Source organism: Amphiprion ocellaris, chromosome 14 (genome assembly GCF_022539595.1).
Source record: "Amphiprion ocellaris isolate individual 3 ecotype Okinawa chromosome 14, ASM2253959v1, whole genome shotgun sequence".
Taxonomy (NCBI): Eukaryota; Metazoa; Chordata; class Actinopteri; family Pomacentridae; genus Amphiprion; species Amphiprion ocellaris.
Window position 1 is genome coordinate 8,005,452 of NC_072779.1, and position 27,538 is coordinate 8,032,989.

Genomic DNA, 27,538 nt, shown 5'->3' on the forward strand with positions numbered 1-27,538 from the left:
AAGACAGACGGCGAGGGACAGAGCGAGAGTAGGAGGGAGGGAGGACAGGGATGGGAAGCGATGATACATGAACCTGGTCTAAAGGGAGCAATCTTTGGGAAACAGAGGGACGGAGGAGGGATGGAATAGATGATACAGACGAGAAGAGAGCAGGAGGGAAGGGTGAAGCCATCACCACATATCTGCTGTTAGGACCAAGTCCTGCCAAATTATACTTGCTATTTTCTGATGTGTTTTTTTTCCCTGTTTAAGTAACAAAAAAAAATAAATCAACCAATCTGCCTTTACTATCCTGCTTTCCTTGCAGATGAATCACTGTGTTCACAAGAACACTGTATAGGATCTGCAGCCAAATATCTGAACTGTGACATTTATAAATGAAGCTGCATTGCTACTTTTACAAAATAAAAGCTGTTTTAAACCAAAAAAAGGGATAAATCTGTCTTGCTTACAGAAATATGCAAGGAGAGGAAAGAAAGGAGTAGGATGGAGAGTGGTAAGCAGGAACAAGTCGGTGAGGGAGGGCAGATTAGAGAACATTTTACACTCTGAGCTCTTCATCCATCAACACAATCTGTAAAGCTTTGAAGAGAGAAGAGATGTGCAAGCTTTTCATCCAGAAATGTTTGCTCTGCACTGCACAGCGAGCAGTGCTCGGTGCTGTGCATGTGTGTGTGGCTGCAGAATCAGCTCTGTCAGTCAAGCAAAGCAAGCGGGTTCAGCTGAGCACCCAAAAACTAACCGACATTGCATAAAATCGCACAGACTGAAATGCATTTCTGCCTAACAAAAGCTGATGCGGTGTGGCAAGCTGGAGATGACGGTAAAGTCTGCCGCAACATTTCAGCCAGCTCTGATGAGCAGCGTTCCCGCAGTGTACATTTCTGACACGGTGTCTTGATTTGTTTCCTCTGCCGTAAGTGTCACATAAGTCTCCAAAACACCTGTCCAGTGTAGCATGAAAAGGCTCAACAGGAACACTCTGAGTCCACGGCTACACCGGCAGCTCTGTGATGCTGTGCTGAGGCACTTATGGTTGCCTATGGAGTGATTTGAGCAAAATGGCATGCTGACATCAGGATGTTAACATAATGCCTGTGTTCACTGTTTTTCGTTTAGCATGTTAGCATTTGCAAAACCTATAGTACAGTCCAGCAGTGCCACCTTTAAAACCAAAAGAAGAGCCAGTTCTTTCAAAAAAGCTGAAATTTTACTGTCATGGGCTCATTTTCTGTGAGTAAATTTCCCTCCTTAAAGGCAAAATTCTATATTTTCTTCATCACTTTGAAGAAGTAATTGGTTTCTCATGGTATTAAAGCATTTTTTAATAAAACAGGTATTTATTTTATTATAATCTAAACTGACATTTCTGTGTGATTGTCATGTTTCACCCTCTGAAACCCAGTTTCTATCAGTTCGTCTGCTCTTGTCACATTTTTAGTCTCTGTGGGCTCATTTTTCACTGCAACATGAAGTCCTGCACCTCAATGGAAACAGCACAACCATGGCTAGAAGTACAGAGAACTAAAAAATCCATAAATGTCTTCTGTTCAGTACAACACAGGTGCAATGCCATACATGTTTTTAAAAAGAATAAAAAACAAACGAATTTCTTTGACAATATGTGTTACAAAAATCGAAAACATCAGGAAACAATAAGCACAACATGTTTCCAAATGCCCGAAGGTGTTTCCTATTCTGGAAAAAAATGGCAGCTTATCATAGCACAGGGGGTCCTTGGTTTATGACGTCCTCGACCTACGGCGTTTCGTTGTTACGTCAGAACTGGTTATGTGGAACTAGCTGACGAGCGAAGCAGACGAATACGTCGTCATGCGGCGCTATAAGATGACTTTGTGTACATTCTACATTCGCCGGTTGTACGCCACCTTGGATTGTACTACATTTGCTAACTTTTTGCCCTTCATTATGGCTCCCAAGCATAAGTCAGACTCTTCTGATGACAGTGCTGCACTTGTTTTACTCATCAACTATTTTCCTCTCTTGTCGTTCCCTCTCTGTTCTGTGTAAACACAGCGTGCAGTTCAGCTGAAAACTCAGAATTTTTGTCAGGTGACTGTTGGTCAAATCTGAGTCACTAATGGCTTCATTTTTTTATACCAATGAGTTTCTTTTTTACACAATCCTGTTAGTGTAAATGGTTTATTTTTTAAGTATTTTTGATGAAGTATCACAGTTTAAAGCTTAGATTCGGTTAAATTTACTGATGGAATTGCATGTTACACATTATTTGTTCAAGGACCGTCGGAAAGTTAAAACTCCATTGATTCTTTCCGTTTTTCACAGTTCCTGGCGCCGATAAATGGTGGGTGTTTTCAAAGAGAGCATGTCTTTCAAGCCTATTCGCAGCTTTTGCAGTTCAGGGGGTTAAAACGCTTGTCAGTCGAATTTCTGAAAAATACGCATCGTGTCATGATATATAAAGATACTGTGACTTAAATAAAATAGGATATACTGTGCGAGAGATTTTTTTCACACCACCCACTCCTAACCCTGTTTAACCTGCATAATTTCATATAGAGTTGATAGAACACTGGAGGACTTCCAGCTCTTTACATGGATGTATTTAAAATCAATAAGGGAGCAGCTGGACTCGACATCACGGACAAAACTGATATTCTCCCGGCATAAAAGATTCTTGACATGCTCATCCATTAATGCCAAGACCATCACATTTCTGTGGAGTACAGGAGGGACCCGCTTTTCTACTTAACCTTGACAGCTTGAGTACAGTCTGTGAATATATACGTCTCATCCAGACAACTTTCCCAGCTCCCATCGGTGCCCAGTATCTAGTTCTCTCCTCTCCTGCTTTAAAAGACATTTCAGGCCAGTGCTGAACCGCTCATTTGTGCACATATACACCTCTGCACACAAACATTTGCACACCTCTGCTTGTGCACTTTTTCTCCTGTCTGGCTCTCTGTCAGGGTTGCCATGCAGGGAGGTTTTCTTTGCTGCCATGACAACATGAATTCTCTTTGGTCTCCCCTAACGACAGGAGAACGGACCAGACAGCGCCTGGGTGATGTAGATGTTTTTGGAACTCTGTGATTCACACACACGCAGCTGAAATCACCGTTTCCACCTTTTTCCGAGGAAGGGCGGTGGTGGAAGACACACTAAACTCCTCTGCTTCAGTAAAATACCAACACAACATTCAACATATAAAAATACTGCGTCACAATAAAGGTACAGCTCAAAATCCTACTTAATCCTCTGAACCTCAGGCAGTTTCTTGGCGTTTTTTGCTCCTGTCACACTTTTACTCAACTGTAGGCTCATTTTTCACTCTAGTATAAATTCCTGTATCTCCATGGAAACGGCGCAACCATGATTACAATTACAAAGAACACAAAAATGTTTTCTGTGCAGAATAACACACTCATAATCCCATAAATCATAAAAAAGAAAAAAATAGATCTTTGATTATTTACTTTACAATTTTTAAATTAAAAAACAGAATCACCATATAAAATGTTAAGATATTTTACTATGTACATCTTAACTAGTTTCCCTTTATATTTTGGCATTTTTAAAAAATAAGACATGAAGTAGGACGAATAGTTCAGGGACTGTTATAAACTGGAAAACCTAACGTATCTCTCTGTGTTTTACAGTTTGTAGGTATGATAACCTGTGCCATTTTGGGGCTTTTTTATGTTGTGTTTGTTTTTCTGTTCAAGTTAACATGCAGTTGAAACCTACTGGCAGGTTTTGGGGTTCAGAGGGTTAAGTAACGATACACAAGTGTTGTCAACAAAATATAGTTAAAAGTAAAAGTGCTCCGGCAACAAAACGCCCACTGTGATCGATTTTCTCAATACATTATATATAACATAATTAGATTTTCGATACTGACGAATCAATGTTTAAGCAGCATCTTTTAGTTTTACTAGAACTGATTGATGTGAATCTAGTTTTTACACCCATGTCAGATAAAAGTGATGGGCCACTAGATGACTAATGTTAATGTGAAGAACGTACAACAAAGTTCTGCTTTTACGCTGTTCTCTAATCCTTTTGCAAAATAATTGGATAGTTTAGAAGGATAGATGATAGAAAGCCCTGATCATAACTAGCAACTGAAACTGCACATGGATTTAATTTTGTTAAGCCAACAGGGACATGACAGATGAATCAATATCCTGCATGTAATTAGAGCTGTGTTGGAAAAACACCCACTGGACACCCATTGTGATTATTGTTGGTTTTGCATCACGGATCCTCGACGTAATGAAGTACAGCTCGAGGTTTTATTGGCTTAAGTCTTACCTTGAGTCTCTCAGACACCCCGTCGGTGAAGCTGATGGTGAACTCCTCCACCTTAGGAACCTTCAGCCGCTTCTTCTCTGTCTGGTACTCCGTGCGAGTTTTCACCACCACCTGGAGAAAGAAGTAGTAGTTAAATACTCACAGTTTCCATTAAAACCTTTACACAAGACACAATAAATGGCAGCCATGTTATAATTGTGAACATTAATGCATCCAGAACAGCACTGCTCAGGCTGAGGAAAGTATTGCATCACAAAAATATATATACTGTATGTCGAAAATGAAACACAAAGTGTGATGAACAGCTGGAATCATTTGTTACTCAGAATTTCAATCAAAAGGAGACCTGCGCAAAGAGGTGTCGGTGTTAAAAGGCAAATTTAAGGGGAATTTAAAGCATTAGTGTCAAATTTAGTGTTTTTTAACCTGTAAACTAAATAAAAGGACTGTTTAAACATGTAGATGCTGGTGTTAATATTAACATTTCTTGCCAAATGTAGAAAAACTGTGGGTCAAAAATGCTGTTTTAGATGTCCTGAACCTTCCAAGGTGACATAGACTGGCCTGTTTGGGAATTATTTACATCAAGAAATTTATATTTTTACCTTCCCCAACTCCTGCCCTTGAGTGGGAGATTAATTATGAAACAAGTTTTCAAATATATCCTGATCAAGAATCATCATTCACAGGCGTTTACGATATTCTTTGCTGACCCTTGATTCGGTATTTTTCAGTTTTGGCACAATGGATTGGACTTGTGCTTTTGACAGCTGCAGAAACACCACAAGACTTGTTTTTTTCCCTTCAGACATTCATATGGCTGCAGATGGCACCGCGACCCCTCGATAGCAACACCGCTGCAGGAGAGCTTTGGCTCTGGGCGTCACTGGGGCTCAGCCAACGGTTTAAACCGATACGGCTCAGGACCACCGCGGTCCTCCACCACTCTGATGTCAGCCTCGGGGGAATCTGGAGGGGAAAAGTCCTCCACCTCAAACCCAGCCCTCTGTGCCGGAGGTGCCTTGTGATTCTGTGTCACTCTCCATTTTTCTCCGGCACCGTGTCACTTAGCAACTCACATATCCTCCCCCATCCCCCTCTACTCTCAGCCTTTTGCATACTTTTTAGCATTTTTTCAAATTTATGCAGTAGGTGGAGGTCGGCTCGGAGCTGGGGGTGAAGCCACACATTAAATCTAATAGAATAAAAATGTGTTCAATGCTTCCTCTAGATACATATAGCCAAGAGGATCTTAAGCCACATGGGAGCAAAAGAAAAGATATGACAGTGAAAGCATATCAAGAGTTGAGACATCTTTCCACTCTATTCTTGTGAGGCACAAATGCCATTAAAAAGTCATTTTAGAAAGGAAGGTCGAGGCTCAATACCCAAAGGTGAGACTGACTGGGGAGAAGAAGCATGGGTTGCTATTGTATCCTGTGAAACATGAGAAAAACAAAGACATGAAGACACAATGGAGGCACTATGTGTAAAGAAGGAGCATGAACTCAAACCTTGACTTCAGAACTAAACCCATAACAATCAGAATCAGTACACTGTCAGACAGCTGTTTAGATCTTCTAAATTCTGGTGTCCACAATCCAAGACCCTCCAATCTGAATGGAAAACACTGTGGTTTTCTATTTGGGGGGAAAAAAGAGGCAGGGCAGTGCAGTCCTGCCCTAGTACTGTCAGTCTTACGCTCCTCAATCAAACAGGTTTAGAGCTGCAGTCAAAACACAGAGTAAATTCCCAAACACCTAACTTTCAGAGTGTATCAAGAGCCATAAGTTCAAATACAGCAGAAATTCTCTCATCGATCAACAGTCAGCTGAAGGATAATGAATCCTTTTTAACCATTACATGTCCTATAACCTGTCCAAAAGACAGTCATTTTGGAATTTCTGGTTTCGAGTCGGTTGTTGTTCTTTGTCGTCATTTCGTAAATGTTTGAGGTCATAAGGTTAATTAAAACTAATTAAAAATGCAGTAAATAAGATGTTAAGAAAGGGAAAATGTACACCTTTATAAACTGATGTTTGGCTTAAAATCTAATGCTGTTTTACAATGTTCATTTGATGTAATATGAAACAAGTCACTTGACCGTGGTTCAGTTCAGGGTCACATGTGTGGGATTGTGGGTCAGATGTAACACGGCTGCACAGGAAAACGGCAAAATTACCAGAGAGGAAAAGACATGGCCTAAAAAACCTAACTATTCTATACGGTCTGAGAGGCGCACACGGTAACTGTGATTTTTTTAACTGTAACTCTGAGTTTTATTTAGTTTCATATTTGTTGCCATTATTTGTTGAAGTGCGTTGTATGGACGGTTTAATACAGTGTTGTCATAAGCTAGCATGTGGGACCCATCTAACAACAGATAAGTAGCTTGAAAGACTTTTTGGAATCTGTCTAATTGGAGACATTTTGGTGAAACTTTGTGTATTTCTGAAATGTTCATAGTTTTCATGGCTGACCGAAGAGCAAATAAACGTTAAAAGACATCTGTATGATGCGTGGTCTTCTATACATCAGACCGGAGTAGTTACAATCACAGTTGTAGCTACATGTATAGATAGTTTTCGCATATTTGTACAACCTGGTTATCATCAGCTCCCACTTCACTCCTTCAGCTTACTCTGTTCATTTGTTGCACTAATGAACAAGAGAAGCACTTTTACCAGTTTTTACTTAATTTCCGCAGCTGTTAAAAAGACAAAATGCCCCTTACTGTTTTATGCATTCGCCATATACTAATGCACACCAGCGGAAAGGGCAGAGAACGGGTGTGCAAAATGACAATGCACAGGAGAGGTGCACGACAGACAAAGAACCAGAACAATGTCTCGGTGTCCTTGTGGCTAATTGTGCTGCCTCTGAGCGGCTCGCCGTCACTTTGAGACAAAGCAGAAACTGCTGTGCGCACAAACCGGCCCTGCTATCTGAATAACAAAAACTGTCAGGTGGCTCTAGAAAGCGCTTATCTGAGACTTGAAGGCCGCAGTAGGTAGACTGACTACGGTGTGTTTGATGGGACCCCTGAGGCTCCGGTGCCCCGTGGCTCTCGGAGCAGCAGCAGCAGCAGACGTCAGGCTTGCCATAGTCGTAACTAATGTCTCAATTTTGGCTCAACTTTCTCATTCTCTAACTCATTTCACAATAACATGCTCAGAGGCCCCTGGGTTCAAACACACCAGTGCTTTCTGTTGCTTCATTACTCTTTTCCCCCTCCTCCCCTCCCTCACACTCTTTTATTTCATGATGAAGTGGCCATCAATCAGCGTTGCCTAATTTACGCAGCCCTTCAGCTATCAGCAGCTCATAGAAATCTGCTGAACAAAGTGGCACCTTTTCTGATTAGACAGGTCCACGTACGCTCTGGGAAAACAGTAATTTATGAGCAGCAAACTCATATTTAACGATACTTGATGTTAAAAAAACAACATACATATAGATGACTTAGCCAAGAGCAGTCATGATAGGAAGAAGGGAATGTAATTACAGGTTGTTTTCTCATTATTTCACAGAAACAGCATTTGCTTTTTCATTTGTGATTTCTTGCGAGAATTTGTTAATGTATTCAAGTTGTCACATGTAGTTTAGTTTTTACCTAAAATGTGTGGCTCTTGGGATGTTGGTGTTGGTCAGGCAAGTGGCTGAGATGAAATAACTCAATAACCAAAAGATGGATTTGCATTAAATGTTGCAACTGGACGTCCACAGAAAAGAGCAGATAAGTCCAAATGGCTTTAGTGATCCCTTGATTTTTCTGTTTGCATCAACATGAGGTTGACAACTTTTGGTTTTAAGTTTAATTCCCCAAACCCCAAGCTGTTTCTCAGTGTTTATTGCACCTGTTATATTCTTTACTCACTGTGGGCTCATTTTTTTCCTGAAACATAAAGTCCTGCACAAACAGCACAAACATGGCTAGAAGCAGAGAGAGCTCAAAATGTCTTCTTCATTGATTTCGGAAAAAAAACTGAGAAAACTTGAAAACAACATGTACAACATTTTTCCAGGTTCCCACAGGTGTTTCCAAACCTGGAAAAAAAATGTACTCGACATACTATGGATATTTTACAACTTAGATTTTAAATTTGAATCCATACTTCTATCTACTTCTCTCCTACCTCCTAAACGCAGCCTGCAGTTGATAAGCCACAGCTGGAGCACAGATTTTTTTCATTTTTATGGGGGTCACTTAGAAATGTCCTTATTTTTGAAAGAAAATCCTTTTTTTTTTCAATGAAGATAATATTAAATGAATCAGAAATCCAGTCTAGACATTGTTAATGTGCTAAATGACTATTCTAGCTGGAAACAGCTGATTTTTAATGGAATATCTACATAGAGGTACAGAGGAACATTTCCAGCAACCATCACTCCTGTGTTCTAATGCTACATTGTGTTAGCTAATTGTGTTGAAAGGCTAATTGATGATTAGAAAACCCTTGTGCAGTTATGTTAGCACATGAGTAAAAGTGAGAGTTTTCATGGAAAACACGGAATTGTCCGGGTGACACCAAACTTTTGAACGGTAGTAAATACATATGTATATGTGAGACACACAATAAAGTGACATATAATGATTTCAAGTTGAAACATGGTTATGTTTTCAGACAAAACAACATGTCATAGATGAAGTTCAGGGACTGGCGTGAAACTGAAAATCCTTTCTGGCTCTGATAAATGGTGTCTTTTTCGCTATTTGTGTTGTTTTAAGAGAACATGCCTGTCAAACCCTGACTTTGGTGATCTCTTGACTTTTCATCTAGCAGAACCAGCCACTGATTATTTGATTCAGGGAGACTCTTGACAACTATTAGATGGACTGAACAGATAAAGACATTCATGTTCTCCACAAATGAATGAATAAAACCTCCAATACACACTTTATACCATTCTGTTTAACTGTCCTATAGCTTTGTAGCTTTCTTTTTTAAGCCTAAAGGCTTTTTTTTAAAATGTAATCCATTGATTATTATAAGGAATCTAAAGAACATAAGCTGGTGCACTGAAGCATTTATGCAGTGGGAAAACACCTAACCTGTTCAGTCACATATATATATATATATATATATATATATATATATATATATATATATAGATATATAGTTGTACTCCATGAATGATGAATGAATCTCTCATTATTTGAAGATTCTTTGAGCTTCCTATCCCAAACCACATGCAGTACTCTTGCTTCCCAGTGTAGTTCCATGTAGGTACGCAGTATTTCAAAACACCTTTCCTCAGTTGTTGTTCACCATAGTCTTGTTTTCTTCCACTGAACCAGTTTGATACAACAAAATGAGACTGGCTGCTATATAAAATGTTATACTATGACTTTTAACCTTTAGCATAGCAGTGGACCCTGTTTTATATGTCAGTCAGACTGACAGGCTCTTTTGTACGAGGAAAAAGCAGGTTTAATGATTCCAGCACATATAGAAGTACAGCCTGTGCTGTATTTTCCTTTAAGAAGCTACTTGAATTAGTCATGTATATTTTATGTAAACATCTTGATTCACTGTGACCCTTTCAAACCTGCATGTCTGGCTCTATTTTAGATCCGTAATAGAGCTGCATAGTTTAGTTCTGTGCTGACGCCTGGAACACAGTGTGATGTTTCTGACGTCAATGGAACTTATAGATATGTATTTTAAAAAGACACATTTTAAATTTCTTTCATTTCTATATTTGAGTGTGTGAAGAAGTGAATGACTAACACATGAAGAAGTACGCAAAGTACAATTCAGAAAAGACGAATTTAACTCGTCCAACTGTGAGCACAACCCTGACATTTTCTAATCTTTTAAGTTGCTGCACTATGTTCACCAGCTTGTCTTTTGCTTTGTCTCTCCGGTGCTGGTCGGTTCAGTAGGTTTTTAGGGCTTTTTTTTTTTTTTTTATTACTGAAAACAGCTGCCTGGTGCATCTAAAAATAACAAAACAGTCAAGTTGCAGGCCATAAAACCAGAATAATCCTTCAGTCTGAGGACTGAACACCATAGTCAACCTCTATTATGTATATGTAGTAATTTTCTCTTTGTCAATATAAAATTATTGATTATTGCAAGTTGAAAAAAGCATTCCAATAAACCACAATCCATCCATCCATCCATTATCTACACCCCTTAATCCTCATTAGGGTCACAGGGGGCTGGAGTCTATCCCAGCTGACTTAGGGTGAAGGCAGAGGACACCTGGACAGGTCACCAGTCTATCACAGGGCTACATATAAAGAAAAACAATCACTCTCACTTTCCACCTATGGACAGTTTAGAATTACCAGTTAACCTCAGCATGTTTTTGGATTGTGAGAGGAAGCCGGAGAACCTGGAGAAAACCCATGCATGCACAGGGAGAACATGCTAACTCTGAGCAGAAAGATCCCAGGAAACCCGGGGCGCGAACCGGGGATCTTCTAGTTAGGCAAGATCTTGTTTCTAGACAAAAGTGCTAAGCACCAAGCCACAGTGCAGCCCTTGCATTGTGACCCAATCACTTGGCTCAATCCTGAAACCCTCAGGGTGAGCACTACTGGTTCTCCTGCCATCCAGATAAGTGAGAGCAGTTATTTGCATTCCCCAGCATCAGAGCTATAAATCAATCTCTATTTACACAGCAAGAGGAAAACCAGCAGGGCTCTGAGTCCTGAGAAGTAGGACTGAAATAAACCCATCTAACCAACGGGCAGCACTGCAGCACTATGGGATTACTCAGCACACAGAGGCTCAGAGAGGCTGATAGAGAATGAAAGATATACATTAAAGCAACAACTACTGAGGGAACAAGGTGCATGCATGCCTTTCATTACTGAAAAAACAATAGATTTGAATATTTCCTTTGTTGCAGTTAGTTTATTCTGTTTGTTTCCTAATTTCCTGACTTATTATTCCGATGATCTTTTTTATACATTATTGGATTTTTACTCGTATCTGATATTTTCCCGACTCATTTTGGCTGACTGCCAATATAAGCACCTTTTATTCTACTTAGTTGCACAGAAAGTCTCTCCTGTAGTGGAATTAACATATTATTAGGCCTCCCGTTATCTTGATGGCTCAGGCAGGTGCCATCACATACAACACAATGCTTTTCAAATTTACACTTTCTCTGGGCAAAGGGAGAAAACTACCTCGCCTTAAGTGAAAAACATGCCACATTTTCAAAGAAAACTTTAAACTTTTAGCCTGATGGGCATCACTGGCCTGTCAATGTTGCCGGATTTTTCATTTTAAAGCCTTTATCAGCCGTTATTAACGATGATGATGCCGATATTCCCATATGTAAAAACTAAACTGATTAGTCACTTAATTGATCGAATCAAAATTACTCATCAAATATTTAGAAAAGTGATGAACTGTCTTGGTCACTGTTCACTCACAAAGCCAGACTTTCCCTAGTTCCTGCCATTTGCTCTGTTGTGAGGCTCTCATATGATAGTAAACTGAATATCTTCAATTAGAATGAATTTAAAACTCTGGGTATTTTGATCGATATTTTCACGACTTTTAATTGATTAATTGAGCAAATTGTGAAAATTCATGTCATGAGCCAGAGTTTTAACTGTTTTAACGTATGTTGCGTGGATTTAATCATTAAACACAAATTGTATTTTAAAATCTTTCAATATTCTGTTTATAAATCGAGCAAAAACTGACAATTTACAGTCTATAAAGCTAGCAGATGCTGTGCAGGACTCCCTTTTCATAAACTACTAATTACTTTTTTGTCTCCAGAAGTCGCTGCTAATCTGGCCTGGAGCCTCCGTGCACAGCCAGCCACATTAATGTGGGAAGAGATTATGTTTAATTTGTGGTTATTTGTTAAAATTAAACTTGGATGATGGCTCAACTGATGATGAGGCCTCACATCGTCACAACACATAAGAAATCACTCATTGATCCGTTACTGATTAGACAGGCTGACGGAGGGTTCCCGCTCGCAGGAGTTCCTCTCTAATTTATGAGGATACAGTCAGAACACACAGCCGTAAAGAATGAATGAGACTTAAAAGTCTGCTCCAGAACAACCAAGGGGAGGAGAGGAATATAAAAGGATGAGGAGACAAGAGAATCATTGTAAGTCTGTAATAGGCTTTGAAGCAACTCTTTGTATCTTCGCTTTGTTCTCAGAGAAATGACAAACAGAGAAGATCTGTGAGTCTGTCCGTGAGTCAATCTGTTTCTCTCCATCCTCCTCTTGTTGTTGTTCTTGTTTATTTCAAACTACCAGCAATCCAATCAAGATATTGGCGACCCGGCGGAGGCTGTGGTGCGTCCTCGCCCAGATGGAATCAAATCTAATACCTTTCTAATGCCTCAGACTCTGTTGGCCGCAGCAGCATTGTCATGTGTGTGTTTGTGTGTCTGCATTTCACTATAAAATCCCCCTCACCCATTAACTTGGCCCTGCCCTTGCGTATATCAGTGGGTAGCCCTGTAGGCGGCGAGGTCATGCAGTCATCAGGCGGGATCAGGGTGAAAACAGCTGGGGTCGTATTTGTAAAGCCGATCTGGGTGCTGCTCAGGTCACATGACCCAATAAACCTGCCTTTAACTTTAAAGGACAGAGAAGATCAAACTGGTCTGAGATCAGATTCTGGGTGGGGCAAGTGGGGAAAAAACAACAACCTTTAAATTCGGTGGGATTAAGGAGATTTTCAACACAAAGACGTTATTAGTGTCCATATTATCAGTAATCCAAACTCAACAAAAGGTACAGCATTGTCCTTAAAGTTGCCACAATAATATTTCTACAATAAAAATGTATGAAATAACAATGCGAAACAGGTTCTCTGCGACTCCTCTCAGCTACAGCTCATTGTTTAGCCATCTGAGCCACAACTTCATTGTTTCGGTTCGCTCTCGCAGACCTCACCGTGTTATTTCCAGGCAGCAGGCAGCTGCTTTCAGTGCAAAAAGCTCTAAAAAAAAAACCTGCTGCGCTCCACATGGCAGACAGACAAAGTTAGCAACTCGCTGATGAACATGGTGGAGCATTTAGCAGCTAAAGAGCCAGATGTTTCTCTCAAGAAGAAAAAAAAAACGAAGCTAAACAAGAGCAAATGTTTGATTTATGTAAATGAGACGGCCAGAACACGACTCAGAATGAATGGTGATGTTGCTGCTTAACAGCTGGATGTGTAAGAAAGCAACTAGCAAATTCATAAAAACATGATCATACACGTGATTTGTGTTAGTGGCATCTTTCTGCTGCCCTCAAATTTTCAAGAAAATCAGTTATTGCAGCTTTAAAGATTATAACTTTAAAGCAGGATTATAAAGTAATATTGAAAATTGGCATGGAAAGGACAACAAAAATACTTCCACATGCTGTTTTACAGGGGCAGAATTTGGGACGCATTCAGATATACAGCATAGACGGTGTAGAATTTCCATTAAATGAACTCTGCTCACCATCATCAACACCCCCTCTGCTAAAATGTCTAATCGCAGATTTCATTATTTCTGCGCCTCAGTTGCTTCATGCATCACTAAGCAGGAAGACAAATTCTCACACTTACAGCTCCAGACAAATTCATAGATTTTGCCACAAATTGACCTTTACGACGCCCACAATGTCCCAAGCAAGAACAAATTGACCCATCTGCATGTGCATAATGATATATTGCATATATTGATATATAAACAACTTTTTTTGCCTAATGTTTGTCAGTATGGTCAACTTAAATCAGCCCATGCAGCGCCTGAACTAACCATTTCTCAGTCCTGTGAGCAACAGAAACCGCATTCAAAATATGCATCAGCTGTCAGCAAATTTATCCAACAGCAGCAAGAAAAAAAGCAATCTTTGTGGAAGTGTCTCCTGAGGCATGTAAAAATTCACTAAGAGTCAAAAAAACACACAAAAAAAACCTCCAGCGAGCCTTCCTCTTTGACCCCTTTTCCTTTCAAATGCCACCGGCAGTAACTCACTGAGCTTCTACGCGACTCGCTCTCAGTCAATCTACCTGCTCAGGTAATCAGTAGAAGCTAAACACACTTGTGCAATCACACCACGCAGCAACAAAGCAGTGTACGTGTGTGTGTGTGTGTGTGTGTGTGTGTGTGTGTGTGTGTGTGTGTGTGTGTGTGTGTGTGCTTGTGTGTGTGTGTGTGTGCGCTTTGACTACAATATCCAGCAATACTCCAGAGTCGAGTGGGACCGATTTAATCAGTGTAAAATGACTGACGGCTCTATGAATGTCATGTCACGAACTGGTGGCTGCTGACAGAAACGACTTGTCACTCACACAAACACATGACTGAACTGTACATACACACTACTAGAAAGCGCACACACTCACGAAGAAGTGCAAGTGTGTGTGTTTGAGTGCAGTGAATGACAAGCCTCCCCAGTTAACAGGTATATGGAATGGAAAGAGACTCTGCCTCCCTCAGCGGAATACACAATGTGGGTTCAGGCTGTGTTTGAGTTTCTGTCTGCAGCAGTGCAAATGGATGTTCGTTGTTAGGATTTTTTATTTTTTGTGGGGGTAAGGGGGGATGTTTTCTGTGAACCGTCAATGATAAAAACTGCTTGAGTCTTCTCGATCCAAAATTAGATATCTATCACGTGAAGAATGTGCTCTTTTAAAATGGTATCAATTGCATTTTAAGCCTCTGAACCCCAAAACCCAGCAGGGGGTTGGAAGGCATGTTATCTTTTACAAATTTGCCAACCGTTTTTAGAAGGAATCGTCAGACTTTCAACTTTCCGACAGTCTTCGAACTACTCTTCTGTGATGTGCAGTTCCAACGGAAAACAGAACCAGATTTAAGCACAAGATCACTTTATTCTGTTTGTCTGATTTTTAAAATTCACCATTAACCAGATTGTGTGAACAAAAATGATGCACAACCGTAGGCTATGAGTGGCTGAGATGCAACCAAAAGTCATGTGACAGAAACTCTAGGACTTTTCGGCTGAACCGCAGGCAGTGTTTACACCGAAGTAGGAAAATATCTATGTATCATGTATCAATATCATGTAGAGTCGCCATTTTTTTTCAGCTTTTTGCACTTGGAAAAATGTTGTACATGTTGATTGTAGTTGATTTTTTAACCCTTGTGTTGTCTTAAGATCCTGTACACTCCCCTTGTCCTCAGGGTCAAAAATGACTCGCCTCCGGTAAGCCTCTAAAATAGAGCAGTTTAATTGAATTTTCAACCAAAAATCTATTTTACATGAAGAACTAACCTGTCATGCATCACATACTTTGTGAAGGTCTGGGTTTTTATCTCTTCAGAGGGCAGAATGACTGTATTTAATCAGTGGACACCGCTCATTTTTATTACATCACACGTTATGACTGTTTTCTTTGCTGAAGTAGAGGATTGTTATCACTATTATTGCTGCTAAAGGTGCTAAACATTATTTGTTTAGCAAGAGATAGTACTTCTGTACCCTAAGAAAGTACCAGAAATGTGCAGAAAGTAGCTTGAAATGCATTTTTGAAGGGAAACAACAGTGCACTGTATACTGTACAATGGAATGGAAAACTACAAAACTCAACCCTGGGTTTAGCAAAATAAATAATGAAATAAATTCTATTGTATTTTCATTTTTTCTGATTGATGGCATTATAACTGTGTCACAATGCACAAAGGGCTTTTTTCAGTTTACCCTACTCCGACCCACAGTTGTGCTGTTTCCATTGAGGTGCAGGATTTTAGATTGCAATGAAAAATGAGGTCACAGTGAGTAAAAAATGCCACAGGAACTGGATTTCAGAGGGGTTCAAAGGCAACAATGAAGCCTTGTGTACCTTTTGCCACATATTAACATCCCAAGACATGACATTTTTATTTCCCTAATGTAATGTATTTTCAGTTTTGCCACAAATTGCTCTAAGCTGTTAGTTAAACCTGCAATAAAAGGCTTTTTTTTGTCCACTTGAGGAGCAGCACCATTTAAGTGTATATATATATATATATATATATATATATGGAAAACATGTTCATGTAGCAGCCAGAAGCTCATTTACACACCCAGCAGTCATACAGCGAAATAATCATTCATTTGGATTCATGTTTCTGGCCACCTGGGAAAGTGATTCCAATATTCCCTCTCTTTAAGGTCAGTTGCTCTCCGGAGGGAAATATCCTGCTGCTCTGCTGCTAAATGCTTCACCGTGTCCATCAGCTAGTAGTTAAATTTGTGTGCAGGGCAGCTACTTAACAGTGAAGCTGAAACTCAACATAAAGCTGCACATCAGGTGATAATTCAGTTTAAGTTCATCTCTCCAAATGAACCCTTTGGTCAGGGTTAAGTGAGCCATAAAGAAACCAATTATGGTTGCTTTAAGAATGAAAAAATAAGCCATTTATTTGGTAGGATTTGGTTCATATGCCCAACCAAACATCAATAGCGCAGTCTTATTTCATTCAGCAGCTCTGCAATAAACTGATCAGCAGCACAGAGGAGAAATATGGACTCACATAGCTGAAAAATGAAATCATCCAGCTGTAACTGTTGCCAAGTAATGCACCCACAACACCGCAACACAATGGATCCACGCTAAAGCTTTTATACGAGTGAGAAACGACAACAAGCTCTCCTATTGTCTAATTCCATTCATTTCTATAATGTGCAATCAGTGCAGCAATGCCCCCCCCAACCCACAGATCCACCAAACCGGCTCGGCACTGCCACCATGGTAACTGGATTAACGAGCGGCGGTGCAGTTACTATGGGATGTCAAGATGATAAATGACAGTCTGTCTGGCACCAAATCTGTCTCCTAATCTCAGCTGGAAAACAAAGGACATGGCCGGGAGACAGCTGAGATGAATGAATGAAACGTTATGTGTGTGTGCAGGTGTGTGTTTTCAGCATAAAGAAGAGGTTTCAGGATGGCACAGGTCAACAGCACTGAGTTATTAGGGGCAGAAAGCGATAACACAGATGCGCAAACGAGCAGGAAAACACTCTCATTTGGAGTTGGTGGGAAGTCTCTCACCTTGTCAGGTGCTTGGCTCTGGAGGCTGCCAACATCCAGCGGAGTGATGAGGGGCACATTCTGAAAGCCGTCCTCCACGCTCACAGGTTTGGCCCCTTTGTCTTGAAGATTACTCCCCAGTTTCACCATCTTCGTCCTTATATATTCCCTTATTTCCCTGCAGACTGCTCCTGAATGAAGGAGGTGTTAGAAAAAGGGATGTTATTTCACCTCAAAGCCTTCCAGGTCAATAAAACCTGACAGACACAGGCCATTTGATGAAGGAGGTGGCAATGTAGATGCATTAAATATTGAATTTCTTGCGTTTTGGCTGTAAAGTACATACAAATTGATTGTTTACTGGAAGCATAACATCAAATTGCGCACCAATTTGTGAATGATTAGATGAGCAAAACAACAAAACTACCAGAAACCTAATTAAAAAACAACGTTCCCTTCACATCAGAATCTTCCCCATCATCATCACCATCCGTCAGCAATAAAAAAAACCACAACAAAAAGCGCATGTAAAGGCAGTAACTTACAGCTGATCGTCCTCGTCCGTGCGCTTCCTCCGTGCTGCGGCAGTGTTTGTGTCTGGACAGAGGCGGAGGGAGCGCAGGTGAAGCTGGAGGCTGCGCTGCGGTGTCGCTGCTGCTGATGCTGCGGGAAAAGCAACGCTGGACCGCCGGAGACAGACTGGATGTCAGGCGGCAGGTTTTCCTACCAGCAGGCAGCCCAACCCCCTAATCCAAACACAGCCTCTTGTGCGCTCTGCTGCTACACCAAAGCCGCTGGAGCCGCCGCTAGGGGGGATGTTTTTCTTTTTGTTTTTTTTTCTCCTTTCGGGAGTCTGGTTTGTTTGGCCAAAAGTGGAAGTCGAATAAGTGTTGCATTTCAGGGCTCCTCGTAAACTTCTGCACCCGACCTGCGCATGGAATTTTAACCGTTCATTCAACGCTGTAGTTAACTGATCAAAGTGGATCGATCACTGCAAATACTCAGAGTTTTTTTTTGTTTTTTTTTTTTTAAAACAGATTACACGTGTCTAAGCAGTTTTTTCATTAAGGTTTAATTATTTACCCTGAGCCTCCTGAACATCATGTCTGGGCGGCTTAGTAGCTGTAGACAAATCTCACTTTCGCAAAAATGTAATTTGTGCATTATTTATTTATTTATTGTGAGCTGACAAATGCAACAAAATAAATACATCCCACAGCACCTGAAAGCAGCCGAAGCTATGCAGCATTCACTGGTTCTTCTGGTCCTACAGCTCCACCTGGCGGTATAACTAGTGACACACAGTTACACCTGTCAAGCTGTCATTTAACTCTGAGCACAAGCATTTATTCATTCATTCAATCCATCATTTACTTGTCTATTTATGTATTTTCTGTCCTGTTATTTCGGACAGAATTCACACAACACCGTCTTAGATTTTGTTCAGACTTTACTTTATTTGGAACCAAAGCTGAGTTCTATAAGATATTTACGCTTCATTTTGAGAATTTCATATGTTTTCAAAACTGGAAATTTCTGTATTTTCTTCCTCCTTTGTCTGGGAATCCATTTTAAAGGTTCAGCTTTTTTTTTTTGATACTGCTGAAATGACAAAAAAAAAATGAACCCTTCTGTACCATTTTTACTCACTCTGGGTACATTTTTGAGTGAAATAAAAAAGAGATCTCACTGGATGTTTTTATGTAGCCAAAGGCTTCATTGTTGCTTTTGACTCTTTGAACCCCAAACAGTTTCTGGGTGTTGCTCTTTTACTCTCTGTGAGCTCATTTCTCAGTACAAGTCCTGCTCCTCGATGAAAACAGCACAACCATGACTGCAGTTACAAACAACACAAACATGTCATCTGCACAGTATGACACAGCTATAATGCCATAGATCAGAATGAAAAAAATACAGTAAAGCTTAATTTCTTTGATTACTTATTTTTGCAAAGAATTTAAAATGAAACCTGGGCTCAGCTTGCATGGCAATTTCTACAGGTCTAACTAGTACCGGGGGGAAAATGGTGACCCTACATGTTTCATATATTTGCCAACTTCTACTAATATATTTTTGATCTGTGTCCATCTTTGTCTCCTCTCTGCTCTGTGTAAACACAGCCTGCAGTTCACCTGAAAAGTCCTTAATTACAGCAGAGTCCCTAATATTTTTTTTTATTTACAGAATTTGGTTGAAGTGGAGTCTCTATTTTTAGTGAGTTTTTAAATGAGACATGTAGAACAAAGTGATTTGGATGAAATAAAGTTAGGTCCATATATATTTGGACACTGACACAAGATTTGCCAGATCAGAAGGCCATCCGAAACAAAAAACAGTTTTGAAATATTTTGCCAGTGTTACACCTTTAAAGAAATGTTCCAAGTGGCTTTTTCTGGGGGTTTTTTTTTGTGGGTTTTTTTTTTTTAATTATTAGATTTTGTTTTCTTTGTGGATCCACTCTTCTACAAAATTACTCCAATCATCAAGTCATCTGATGATTTTTTAATTGTTTTGTACATATATCTAAGATTATCAAAATATTCCAATCTCAGCATCGTGCACCCTTAACCTAGATGTACTAACAATATCCTGCTATATCAATTACAGGACACAGAAAGCATTAGGTGCAGTATCACTTTATCACTGTCAAATTTACTGTGATACATCTGTATATGTTCTATAAAATGCGATCCTGTTTCAGTGTGTAACCCACATCTGACACCAGCTGTACTATCATATTTCACAGAGCCTTCTTTCTCTAAAGGGCCTCTAAAGGAAGTGATTGTACATGAGCCAGTTTGACCCCACGGGCGCCTCGACACTGTATGTACTGTTTGATGAGACAGCCATGTGCTATTTCTAATCACATCTTTATGCCAAAAAGAGTGATTTCTAGGAAATTTTTTATTTTTTTTTCCTTTTTCTGCCACTACATTACCTCCCATTGTGAGAATCGCAAAGCTCAAGCTCTATTTGCAGTAGAGAAAAAGCATCTTCTGGTTGTTTTGTGCCGGTGGGTAATACAGCTCACTGCCTTGTTTAATTTCCTGATACATTCTCGCACGCTATCCTTATTTGTTCATGGAAATGAGATGATTGATTTTTAACCTTTCAGCAAATAAGCCGATGGCTCAGTCCTGTTGTGATCTTTTCACATTCACACAAGTGGGTGTGCAAGGTCTGTTTTCCTGCCTCGGTTCCTGATAATAACCTGCCCGTTCCTGTCTTTTTGCATGGATACTCTCACCAGGAAAGGTAGCTCACCACTGTAATTCATCAGTCTATCATATAGCAGGCATTATACACAAATAGAGCATTCTTACTTGGACATATTTACATTTGACCCCCCCAAAAAATGAAATGTACATAGCAAGAGCTTTTCTAAATTAAATATCAGCACAGGATGCAGCCAGATGGTGGTGTCACTGAGCTGCTGGTAAATTTGAGAAAACACTACATGAACCAGTCATCTCTGGGTTATTTGATTGGTAGCAGTTCAGTTTGGTTTTATTTAGCACCAATTCACAACATTATGTAATCTCAAGATCCTTCACATAGTAAGATGAAGACCTTACGATATTAAAGAGAGGAACCCAACAGATCCATACAGTTCCCTTTGAGGAAGCTCTTTGGCAAAAACTCCCTTTTACCAGGAACAAACCTCCAGCAGAACCAGGTTCGAGCACAAGACCAATCTCCTTTTACACCTAATTATGAGCTGAAAAGCTGGAAAAGTGGCTTAAGGTGTTGACAGAAGTACTTATGTTAAAATATCTGTCCAATCTGAACTGTCAAAGCTGAGGTGTATTATCTTCGTCAAACTAGTTAGAGATTTCATTGCTGATTCAGGTCTGCAGAACATTTCTTGTGTCTCACCAAAGTAGTCGATCAATTAGTCCAGTTAGGCCAGATTTATTTAGAGTTTTATCTATAAAGCCAAATAATGTGAATCAAATCTATGTAGGGCAAAAATCTCCATATAAGAGTCAATTTAGGCCTCAAACTGCTCCAAAGTATGCCGTTAGTGGTGCAGTAACTATTTTGGAAACTACATGCTAAGTTCAAATGTCAAATGTGTACGTATGCTAACAAAAACTACACTCATAAAAAAGCACCGACCCTTCAAATGTTTCAGAAAACATGCTATCCTAGCTTGTTTGTCTCACACCTACTCTGTTGTTGCGCTCAGAACATATTTGCAAATGACTCCACACTCTTTGCTTTTACTTCCTTGCACTGTATTTTACCTCATGATGCCCTCATCCATTTTTCAAAGATGTTTGTTTTTTCGGCCCAGAAAGCACTTTTACAAGATTTTCTGTTGAATAAGGTGAAGAACTCATGAATATTGCATTTTACACATCAGAATGGGACCAGATTCAGTTGGAGATATAATACACTTCTCCACATTTGACCACACCCAGGCGTGATGCTGAGATTTAAGGTTAGCGAGGTAACTCAGTGTTGTTTCGGATTACAACGGTAGTTCACTTCTTACCCGGGTACGTGGGAAATTACCCTGCTCACCTGCTCCACGAGGGCAAGAGCTTTCAAAGCTGCAAGCAATTTCAAAGCCATTTTACTGTTCTATTGTATAGAAATGTAATCCTAAAACAGAAACTAATGAAAGCACTAAAGCCTTGTACTTGTTGACCCTTTAAGATCTACTCGTGCTGTATATGGGACAATGATATTGATAAGCCTATTAACTCATGCATTTGCACAGTCTGCACCATTTTTACCAGCGTTCATTGCATGGTTTGGCTGCTGCAGCTTCATTTAGCCTGTAGTGTATTTTTGAATTCTTCATATTTGCTTAGGGTTATAGTTTGGTCCTCTTGGGGAAAATATGTAGATCTATATGTATCTCATAGCTACATCAGCCACAACTCTTCAGCCACTCTTTAATCATTTGTGGGTCTTTTCATTCACCAAAACTACAGAAAACCTCTAGGGGTGTCCTGTGGTGTCTGGTACCAGGATGTTGGCAGATCCTCTGGGTTACTGGGTGAGATCTCTTGGGTCTCTTGCTTGCCAGCACCCTGCTGATGCCTTTTTAAGACTGAAATCTGAAGAGTCTGGAGGCCAAATCAATGCTTTGGACTCTTGGTTGTGTTCTTCCTTTCCTGAGCAGATTTTACTGGGTAGCATTGGTCATTGTATTTTTCTTGCCACTGTCAACTTAGTGAAGCGAAATCACGAAAAGATATCCTGGATATGTTGAACTTGTTCTGTAGTACAGGCCTCAGATGTTTTAAGAGGTTACAAAATTTCAGCTGCAGTTTGCAGTGAAACTTTGCTGTTAAAGAGTAAGAGCTGAGTGTTCGGAATGGCTACTCATTTACACAGCAGTCAAATGGTGGCGACAACAAGAAGGCGTGTCAGACTACCGTAGAATCGTCTAGTTGTTAGTACTTCCCATGACAGCTTAAACTCACACCATAAATAATCACACTGAGCACATACTTTCATCACAGTTAAGATTTATTTCATTCAACATTTCACATTACAAATATTTAAAAATTATGCATACTGTTATAAATAGTTGGCTGCAAACAATTAAATAACATTAGATTTTTCTTTTTCGTTTCACTAGCACTTCTACAGACCAACTCCTAGAAATATGGACATATCCGTATTACATAACTTAATTAGAAAGGAAAATACAAAAATAGGAACTTATAAAGTGAAATGACAATAAAAATTAAGGTGATATTTTAAGTAAAAAATGCTATTAATAAATACAACAACCTTCCCATACACAGTTAAAAACTATTGAAATCTTGCCATTAAGTAACATCATTAACAGACAAATATTTAAATATTTATTTTCCTTCAGAAAATGTGAACCATATATTGTGGAGCACAATATAGCAATTAGTAAAAACTAGACACTTTAACATATTAAAAGCTTCACCTCAAAAATATAACAAAAATCTGATCAAAATTATAAAAATCAATTATACATTCCAATTAAAAATATACCAATAAACAGCTAAATACATTGTTGACCTAATAATTACAATGCAATCAATCACAGTAGCTTAAAATAAACAAAATAAGCAAATGAGCACAAAACCTTTAATGTTTTAAAAATAACTTCAATTATTTATATTAGTACAAATAGTTTGATTTCTTTTCTTTTTTACAAACACCAGCATGAAAAGGATTACAATAACAGTAGAAAATGACTGTGAAAAACATATTAACATCTTCTTTAATTAAATGTCTGCAATTAAAAATGGCATTAAAGAATTACATTGCAAAGAGTCTTTATCTGGAAAAAGGTTCAAAAGAAGTATTGCACATAACAACTTGAAGTTACCTTGCAACATTTACCACATTCAAGTCTTTAAGCTCCCCTTCCTCCAGATAGGTCTATATAAGATCACCTCGACAGACAGCGGGGATGAGTTCTCAAGTCTTTTAAACAGTGTTCTATAAGGATGCTCAAAGTCCTGCACTGCCAAATCAATTTTAAAGTTTTCTTATTTTATTTTATTTTTTTATCTCTCTGTCATGTGCATCCTGCAGAGGTCTGCGAATGGGGAAGCGAGGAGTTTCAACACGTGGGGGAGGGGTAGAGGGGAGGAGGGTGAGGTGAGAGTGGGTTTGGGGTGTCCTTAACAACTTAATAGTTGAGAAACATTTGGTGCACACCACAACAATTAATTTTAATAGCTAATTCATGTACTTGTCATTTTCTCTTTTTTTCTCGTCATGCATGCTAAGGATTACAATAGGTGCTAGTTGGCAAGTTCAAGAATATATATATATACTTTTTTTCAAATATTAAAATATCTAAACACCAAACATCCATTCTTGTGATACGAGATTCAGCGTTAAGCGTGAACCGAATTTTGCATTCTCCTTATAATAAGTTATGCTCCATCTATGGAGAGGAAACCAAGACAGAAGTTACCATTTCCAACTAGTATAGCCATGTTTAGAGACATTAACATCAATTTGAAATTACAACTTGTTTTTTTTTTCTCTCGCCATGCTGTTATTGACCAGATTGACTGGAAACATCTAGTGTACAAAAAAGCTAAGACCAAGAGAGCGATACACTTTGGTCTCTCCTCTGCAGATCTGAAGTCGCATCAACACAAGTGCGCACTTAGTTGTAAAGATTCCTCAGCACTGAAATGTATAAAAAGCATAATTGAAAATAATATATATTGAAATCACTCAACTTTTTTTCTTAAAATGAACATTTCCATATATGCAGATCTCTCAGTAACAAAAGTACAAAAGCTACCTTTCACAATGTGAAAAATTGAGGTATTGCAAAAAGGAGTTTCCCCATTTGTGAAAAATGTGCCTAAAATGACTGTTGGAAAAAGAAAAAATATTTAGAAAAGTAGTGCATAATAAATGTTTATATGTGCATGACAAAATAATTTAGCTAGAAAACACTGTACCAAAAATCAGCAGGCCATGTATAAAATAATCTTTTTTTTCATCTCATTTAACAGCAAATTCTTCACAAAGTGTTTTAACTTCTAAAATGCTCACCCACCACACCCACAAAACTAATGTCCAGGGTGCAAAATTGGTGCAATGACACCACGCCGATATGAGGATTCTCACTAGTGTGTGTGTGTGTGTATAATCAAGTTTCTGTACTAACTCCCTGACATTTAAATGCTCAGCTAGTAAGTTACCACTGAGTGACTTAAAACGTCAAACAAATGTGAGGATTAGTTTTATTTTCTCTGTGGGAACGTGCACTTGTTGTTAATTTTCCCAAACACGCAGACCTATTTGAGATAAAAAATAACCAGTGCCTGACAGCGCTCACCTTCATTTTGAGCTATGGAAAGTGTGAGGCCTTGTTTGTGTGTCTGCAAGCCCTGCTGTTACTTCACTCGGTGTTCTAATGGTTTTGACTGCACTGTCATACATATACAGCATGTATATGTGTAGAATATACATACTGTATAGATCGTGTTCAAGGCCAATCTTTGGTTTGCTGGATTTCATCAGGGCTTGACAGTTAAGCAAAACTGGGCAGAAGTGACAGATTTAAGAAAATATATATGAAAAAAAAGAAACGTCCTAGAAGAAATGAGAAAGAAAAACAAGAAAAATCTAAACAAGAACATGAGCTACAGTGTGACCCACTACTGCACAGCCATCTTTGGTTCCCAAAAGCCACTGGGTACAGCTGACTGGACCTGCAATCTCGTTTCCAAGAGCAAAAACAACTGCATGTGGGTCACAAGTGTGCAGTAGTAGAGCGCACTGCAGAGACTATCTTCATTTATGCTTCAAAAACACTGGATGCTGAGTTGGATTAGCTTGGCAGGAGAAAGGATCGAGGGTTTGCTGAAAGGGCAGATCCCTCCGTGACTCATACGTGTGCCGACGATTCGAAAAGCAGATAAACTTTAATTGCTTCTTTCATTAAATGCAGCTGACTCTCGGATGCAAAGTAGAACTTCTTTTTCATTAAAGACTTGGGAGAATTGCACAAATGCATTTTCTAAAAAAAAAAAAAAAAAAAAAGAAAAACAGGCATTTCCTGTTTGGTGGTAGCCCCATAAGAAACTGCAATAAAGGCGGCCACTTGACCAGCCTCCTCTCGAGGAGTTACTTTAACCTCACTCCTGAAAGATCTGGATCCAAGCCCCGCTGTGTGCGGACACAGACGGCAGGCTGTGATCCGTGAATGAGGCCCTACCCTCTGTTAGCTGCTAGCTTAGCTGCAGAGGCCGCAGGCGTACATGAGGAGAGGATGTGGGGCTGGATTTATCTCTTTACCAGTAAGCCTATGTCTCCTGTAGCCTCCCTATGCCATACATTCCCATAATATACTGTACGATGCTCTGCTCTGTCCCTAGCACAACCCTGGGTTTGATTACAAAAATAAGAAGGTGATGAAGCAAGTGAGTACAAAACTGTGCCAGTCACATCACTCTCTGCCTGTTACATTGCTTCCCTCTGATTATAGTTCTAAGGAAAGGAGAACACCAGAGAGCGACCGTGTTTTCTTTCTTGCTTGCTCTCATTTTTTTTCTCTTTACTGTATTCGGCACATTAGCAGCTGAGTTTGAGGTATTAGTTTTTGCATGTCAAAATGGAGATCAAAACCCAAATTCCGTGTTGCTAAAATTTTGTTGTCATTTTTCAAGTATCATCAAAAGATTTGTATGGTCTTGGAAATCATAAAAAGAGAGAGGTTCAAACATTTTGATCTGGAAGGGAAAAGAATCCATTTCATTCTGCAGTAGGCCCTCTCTATTCTTCAAAGTTAATTCAGATTCAGCTTTGGTTAACTACTAAGGGTCTCATATACTGTATCTTCACTCTTTAAACAGGAAATAAGTGCACTCTTCTTTAGCAACACCTTTTTAATTCACATTTGCTCTGGAGCCTCTAGTATCAATAGCAAACTTAATCCCACCTCTCTGAAAATAACAACCAATGACATACTGTTTAAACAGTATTTACACTGGAGACTCGGTAGAAAATAAAAAGCAATAGCTCTGCTACAAAACAAGTTAGTCGAATGTCAAATGAAGAGTATTTGTTTTGGGGCCTCTTGTATCAAAATTAAAAGTGAATACACTGTTTAGAAAAATATGCCAATTGAATAGCAGAGTACCATATTCCACACCTCAAACTACTTTCCTATATATGTATTTTTTCAGAACTAATAAAAATATCTCAAAAAATCAAAAGCATAAATAAAATTATGTTACACATCTTTTTTTTCCTTGCTGGACATATTTGGATATAATTCCAGTTTTTCTTTTCTATTTTCAAAATATTGATATATATTAACTTTAAAAAAAAAAAATGAGAAAAATGTTGGGTGAAATTAGAGCAAAAAGGAACCAGCAACAGAAAAGTGCATTTATTTGTACAATGATTTGCGACTCCTGCACTACCTGCCCTCCTGCTCCTCTGTTGCCTCTCCCTCTCTGTCGTCCGCTCAGTTCCAGCGGAAGGAGATGTGACGGGGTCGGTCACCCCCCTCCTTCACCAGGGGTTTGTGAAACTCTCGCCCTGCACGCGAGTGGATGGCCGCCCAGCAGTACTCACAGTAGTACTGCAGACAGGTGACGTTGGCGCAGAAGAACGGCGCAAACTTTCCTCCACAGCGAGTCCCCTGGCACTCATCGCACAGCTGGTCATCCAGCACATATGGCTTCACTTCCACCTGAAAACGGAGGTGTAAATTACATTTAATTATTTTGGAAGTCGGGTTTTTCTATACTCCACTTCCTTTATCATTCCAGACGAATACCTGGAAGGTAGGAAAAGTAAAAACTTAGTGGACTG

General features: G+C 39.4%; 2 protein-coding genes across 3 annotated transcripts in view; both read right to left on the reverse strand.

Moving 5' to 3' along the window:
* The window catches only part of nsg2 (neuronal vesicle trafficking associated 2), a 41,851-nt gene extending 23,755 nt beyond the window's left edge, over positions 1-18,096 (reverse strand). Inside the window, exons 1-3 of the mRNA XM_023277148.3 lie at positions 17,794-18,096; positions 17,270-17,439; positions 4,297-4,407 (exon numbers count right to left, since the gene is read on the reverse strand). Of these exons, the coding sequence (XP_023132916.1) occupies positions 4,297-4,407; positions 17,270-17,398 (240 nt within the window). The 5' untranslated portion in view covers positions 17,399-17,439; positions 17,794-18,096. The remainder of the gene's footprint in view (positions 1-4,296; positions 4,408-17,269; positions 17,440-17,793) is intronic.
* Positions 18,097-22,714: 4,618 nt separating this feature from the next.
* Positions 22,715-27,538, reverse strand: part of cpeb4b (cytoplasmic polyadenylation element binding protein 4b) — a 31,357-nt gene continuing 26,533 nt past the window's right edge. For both annotated transcript variants that reach the window (XM_023277127.3, XM_023277120.3), the window contains one exon: positions 22,715-27,416. In XM_023277127.3, the coding sequence (XP_023132895.1) occupies positions 27,189-27,416 (228 nt within the window). In that variant the 3' untranslated portion in view covers positions 22,715-27,188. The remainder of the gene's footprint in view (positions 27,417-27,538) is intronic.